The sequence below is a fragment of the Etheostoma cragini genome, chromosome 6, assembly GCF_013103735.1.
Source record: "Etheostoma cragini isolate CJK2018 chromosome 6, CSU_Ecrag_1.0, whole genome shotgun sequence".
Classification (NCBI taxonomy): Eukaryota; Metazoa; Chordata; class Actinopteri; order Perciformes; family Percidae; genus Etheostoma; species Etheostoma cragini.
The window spans coordinates 18,446,504-18,452,620 of record NC_048412.1 but is presented as its reverse complement, the minus strand read 5'-3'; the positions used below and the strand labels follow the sequence as shown (position 1 = coordinate 18,452,620).

General features: G+C 40.2%; 1 protein-coding gene across 2 annotated transcripts in view; it reads right to left on the bottom strand.

Annotated features, from left to right (window-relative positions):
- cacng8b (calcium channel, voltage-dependent, gamma subunit 8b) overlaps positions 1–6,117 on the bottom strand; it is a 19,375-nt gene that overhangs the window by 4,476 nt on the left and 8,782 nt on the right. For both annotated transcript variants that reach the window (XM_034874273.1, XM_034874272.1), the window contains 3 exons: positions 5,191–5,481; positions 4,270–4,494; positions 437–520 (listed from right to left, as the gene is read on the bottom strand). In XM_034874273.1, coding sequence (XP_034730164.1) covers positions 437–520; positions 4,270–4,492 — 307 coding nt within the window. In that variant the 5' untranslated portion in view covers positions 4,493–4,494; positions 5,191–5,481. The remainder of the gene's footprint in view (positions 1–436; positions 521–4,269; positions 4,495–5,190; positions 5,482–6,117) is intronic.

Sequence of the window (6,117 nt, the reverse complement as noted above, 5' to 3'; positions counted from 1 at the left end):
ACACACACACACACACACACACACACACAAACACACTTCTCTCATCTAGGAAAACTAGGCCACAGGAGAGAAAATGCCACCTAAATGCCAGCAAAATGCCTCTGCAACATTGTAAACAGAACACAAGCTTTTCATTCTGTATGCACAGGCACACATGTAGCATATCATGGAGCAGAGAGACATCACTGCAGGGCACTGAGGACAAACTAGGGCAACCCATCTCCCCTGACTTTCTGCACACAATGACACATGTTTATTTCTTGCAGAGATAATCTTCTGAGGAATGCGCAATAAACAATAAACACCAAGTAAAAAAAGTAACGGAATTTTACAATTTAATTTAATTTAATAATTTTTTTCCTTCTCTCTCTTATTCATAACAAGCCATCTCTCTCATTCATTCATCATATACCTATTAATGCTGGTATTGACTTACGTAGGACATACTCTGCCCCATCATGGTCAAAGTCTGCATCTTCTGGAAAGTGGTTAATCTGAGAACACGATCCTCTCTTTACTCCTGAGATAAGAGAGGAGAAACAGGGTTGACCAGACACAACAAAGAGAGGAACTCACAATTTTAAACTTAAAAAAGAGAACAGCAAATACCCTCCCAAGCGACAAACTGAGTGACACCTGAACATAGTCATTTCTTTGTTGGAACATCTCTTGTTTGAATCCAAGCATATGCGCTGGGTGAAAACAGCAAACATACTGATGAGAACATCCCAAAGGTTCTTCTGAATGCAAGTTAGTAACATCACATACATGTACAGTAGACACACACACACACACACACACACACACACACACACACACACACATACACAAATACAAGAAGACACACACTGGCAGACAGATAACTACCCGCCGGGGTCTTGCGTGTAGACAGACAGACGAATTTAGGGATGCACGCACGATGATGACAGCACACCACTGTTGCTGATGGATGGATTGTGAGTAAGATGGATGGAAGTGATGGAATGAAGAGACACAGATGTAGGGAGAGACGGACACATGTGGGGTGAGCTGGCCTTTCTCACAGCTCTTATATTTCCACAGGTTGGTCTGTAAAGAAACGGAGGAGGTACATCAGTTGAGCCACACAGGGCCGGTACTCTCATTCTCAGACACAGGCTGTTCCAGGTGATGGTCATGGTTTCATTTTTTCATAGTTTCATTAGTTGGCATTTTTGACAGAAGTCCCTTAAAGCACATGTTTGCTGGAGGACTAATCACTGATTCTCTGAATGACTTACTGCCACAAAACATTGCATCTCCACAAGCTCCTCATTTCAGGACATAAAATTCTACTGAGTGGCAGCATTAGCTGGCTTGTTCTGTTTATATGCCTTTACCCTGGAGGCATGGGTTTGAATCCCACTTCTGACAATAACATATAACAAAAACATCTCATACTAGTTCCAGTTTTATACACACAACTATGGACAAACCGTCTAGCCATATACACTACCTGTACTTCAGATTTAATATTGTACATACATTTGCCACTTCTTATCTATGACTGTTCTGTTAACTTGGTTATAATTTTGGCATAGTGTTTTGTTTTTTGTTTTATTGTTTGTTTTGTATATTTAAGTATATTTAGAATTTGTACCTTACTGATGTTTAATATTTGCACCCAATGTATTTGCACTCTTTCCTACTTAGTACTGTGACAGCTGCATAACAATTTCCCTTGTGATGCATTACGCTCCATGTTATCTTATATTATCTTATCTTATTTTCATGTCCAATATCAGTTAAGGGGCACCTGTACCCCAAAGGGTTCTTTTGCCGTTACCAGGGGGTAGTTCTGTAGTAGATCAATTAATTTGAAAACAAAACCTAAATTAAGACTTAATAAAAAGAAACACAACAAGAAAGAAAAAATGAACATAATGAGCCAGTTTTAACACATGAACAGACATGTGAGCCAAAAAGCAAAAACTGTCAGCTACAATGTAACAAGGGAAATAGTAATTGGGAAAATGCTTGACAATTCAAATAGTTTGATAGAATAAAAATGTATAAATAGTTGAATAGAAAGCTAAAAACAATACACGATACATTGTTAAAATTGACAGCTGAAAGTAGTAGAAACCTGAACTTAACCATGCTGAAAATTAAGAGACATTAAGAGTTCAGTGATATAAAAAGTGAATTATGACAATATCCACGGTTACATATTGATTTGAATTAAATAATATCCAGTTAATAATGAATTCAATAAACACCTATATAACCTGAAGCGGTACCTGAGTTCATCTGACACAGCTGAGGGGCTAATAAATAAAGTAATGATTTAAAGGTAATTCAGTCCAACCCCACCTTCAGTAAATGGGCAAAAAAGCTGGAGAGGACAGGACACATCTCTATCCACAGCATAATGTGCCACCCACCCACGGGCATAAATCTTTAAGAGTCCAGCATTTCCACTCCAGCTACACCTCACTGCATCACTACATGACTACTGAGCATCTATCTTGGCTGAATACTTACAGACATCAAGGATACTTCACCTCTAAGCCGCTTTTTTGCACCACAATGTGAGAGAAAAGACTGAAACAGAGGAAACTACAAGTAGGGGAAACCAGAGAAAGATTAAATGTAATGTTTGGGGGAATAAGACGGAGGGATAGCAAGTGGAGAAACTGAAAGAGTGAGGAGAGGAGGGAGTGGGAGGGGGTGCACTGCAGCAGTGCTGCAAGGGCTAGAGCTTATCTCTAATTGGGTGCTTTGCTATCAGGAAGCTTAGAGATGAGGACAAATTAGCTTTGTACAATGACCAAGCCCAAGATGGGCCTGAGGATGCTTTATTAGGAGAGCCAAGAGGCATTCCTGAAGACAGAAGTCTGTCGCAAAGGCACAGATTGCTAACTCCTGCTACCCTGTTGGTTGTAACTGCTTCACTGTTAACTCCATCCCAGCAATTACTGTTGAGTGTCAGCCAGGCAGTGTAATGTATAATAAATTAGCAGCTTGTGTTGCAGTGACAAGCTGAAGATTGAGAGATGGCCACTGCCAGTTTCTGTAGCTTCCGCCAGTTGGGCCTTTTGTTTTAGCACTTGAATTAAATTACTGCAGCCTGATTCAAACACAAGATTTATGGATTATTTAGAGTGAGGTTTGTGCTTCAGTATCATGTAATTATACTGCAATTATGCAAACGTGTCTGCTTGTGACTAGGTACCGTCTAAAAAGTATGAGAAGAATGTGTCAAGTTGATGCTAATAATGATTACTGATACTACAGCAAAACAAAGTGTCCAAAGTTCAAGTGAAATGCGTACACTGCTAAACAAACTGATCCCGCTTTGCAACACATGGTGAGCGACGGAAAATATGTTTTCACTTAAAAGCTTTGACATGGCCAAGGAACTTTCATTCCAATGTAACAAGCTCAGTTCAGTTGGATTCATCACTACCTCCAGTGTCCAGCGGCACCCACTCGATTTTGGCCAGTGTTGAATAGTTTCAACACTGGCCAAAATCGAGTGGGTGCCGCTAGTCAAAACACAGCGGAGGCAGAAAGACAAGAGTTTGTAATTTCAACAGAGTCTACACACAGAAAATAATGTGTGCTCAATCTGAATTATTCTGCAGGAAAAATGAATAGACACCCATCCCCTCTTACTTGACTTAGGGAAATAAGGAGTAGAAAGAACATTTAAAGGAACAGTTCAACATTTTGGGAAATACACTTTCACTTTCTTGCAGAGAGTTAGAAGAGAAGATTGATACAACTATATATCAAAATCTGTAGTGTAAATATGAAGCTATATCTAGAAAGCAGTTAGCTCAACTCAGCACAAAAACTGGAAACGCCTCTGACAATTTGGGATGTTACAAATTGTCGTTTTGAAGCTTCAGTTTTTGTACAAATTAAACAAACAAGCTTTACTGTTTTGATTAGTGAGCATTTTGGTGCTTATAGCTGGATTTTGTTAATTTTACGCTAATTAACAACTTTACGCTAAGCTATGTTAACTGGCTACTGTCTTTAACTTCATGTTTCATATCAATCTTCTCATCTAACTCTCAGTAAGTAAAGCAGATAAGCGCATTTCTTAATCTTCAGTTGACTCTGCTTTATTATCCCTACTCACCCCCAGGTCCCTACAAGTCCTGGAAGCAAGAAGGTCTGGACTTCATTTGGAGCTATGTTAAATGCTAAACCTCAACCCAAACAACTTTGTTCCAGCACACCCCCCCCTTAGTCCACATATCACCCAGTGACCCAAAGTGTCTCCCATAACTTATTCTTTACCTTCCAGGCAGCATATCCTCCACAGTCCGGAGTGGGTGAGCGCCCCTGGATCCTTCTTGTCCTTGTTATGGGGGTCATCCTGGGTAACGTTGGCTGTGCTGTTGCAGATGAGGGCACGGGAGTACAGCCAGTAGTCCGTCCCTATTGCCACCGTCATCAGGCCGAAGGCAGCGAATGCCCCCACGGTGGTGAGAAGGATCTGGATCCCCTTCTCACACACCATGCCTTCAGAAAGAAAACATAGGAGGAGGAAGGGAGGGAGAAGAGGAAAGGGACAGACAAGTTAGAGAACAATAAATAATGGATAATCAAAGCGGAAGTGTGTTTTCAATCATACACAAAGTGCAGTTTATTGAGAAAGACCATGAACGTTCAGGTGAGATGATGAGGGGCAAGAGGGGCACCGGTGGGAGGCTGAGAGGGAGGCGATGAGAAAAGACAAGAGCGAAGAGGCGGATGTGGGAGGGGCACAAGTGGCTGTATGATGTGTCCTTGGAGGAGAGTTGAATAACTCTGCTGACTCCGCTTAACAAGACAGAATTGATGTGAAACACAACAAATCACATCCTCCCAATCTCAATGTACTCCATATTCATGACCCTGACACCATTTCCCCCCTCAGAATCAGCAGGACTGGAGATGACTACACACACACACACACACACACACACACACATCTAACATGAGATCACCTTGTACCTGTTACAGTCATTATTAGGAAGGGAATGTGGGTGCACCCTTTACACCATTTACAAAAACGTGTATGCTCCCACAGAAATAGCATCATACAGCTCGTCACATGCACACCTGCATTTGTGAAGGGGCAATAAAGTTGCCTCAGTGGCCTAAGTTTCCATTTCACCCTGACAATACAGATTGTGACAGACATTAGAAAAGACTCAACCAGTCAAGAAGACTTACCTGACGGCGAGTTTCTATCCTTCGACTCAATTTTGAAATCTTTCTTTTCCTCGTCAGTGAAGAACGTGCTGTCCCCTCAATCCGGACAGCATCCATCGACTGTTTTCACCCGCTCCCTCTCTCCTTCTTGCACTCGTTCTCTCTCTTTTGCCCTCTTTCTCTTGCTCTCTCTCTCTCTTTTGCTTTCTTTCTCAAAGATGTTCCTGTTGGAGGTTGTGGCTTGGACGGATGTCCCGCTCTCTGTCCGTCCTCCGTTAGCAGAAAACTTGCAGCATGGTCACTGCTCTGCAGCTGCACAGAAAATAAGCCAAAAGACAGGGAGATTTTTGTAGTTTTTGTAGTAGTGTTACGTAGATCATGCATTTAAAAATGAAAAAAACATGTTTGACATTGCAAAGAGTACAGTACAGTAAATAGCCATTAGTACAATCATTCTATTAAAGCTGCAATCGCCATATTAAAAAAAAACGTGTTCAGATTTTGCTTAATGCTGATTTGATTCCCACCTTTCTCAATGTTATCCACATCTTTTTTTGTGTAATTTTGTAAGTTGCAGTTCTGAAACAATTAGTAAATTAATCAATTGGTTGAATGGCAGAAAAATATTTTTATAATTGATTAATTAAGTAATTATTTACTTAAATAATCTATTGATTTACTGCTTTTCTAATAATATATAACCTATACTATATGATAATAAATTGAAATCTTTGAGTTTTGAACTGTCAATTTAGAAAAACAAGCAGTTTGGAGACGTCACCTCAGTCTTAAGGAATTTGTCATTGACATTTTTAACCATTTTCTGACATTTTATAGACCAAATCATTAATCAAGAAAACAATCTGAAGATTAATTACAGTTTTTTTCAGTCGCTAACAAGCGTTTGTCGAACCAGTTGTCACATTTTCAAAACTCTAAACACAATTA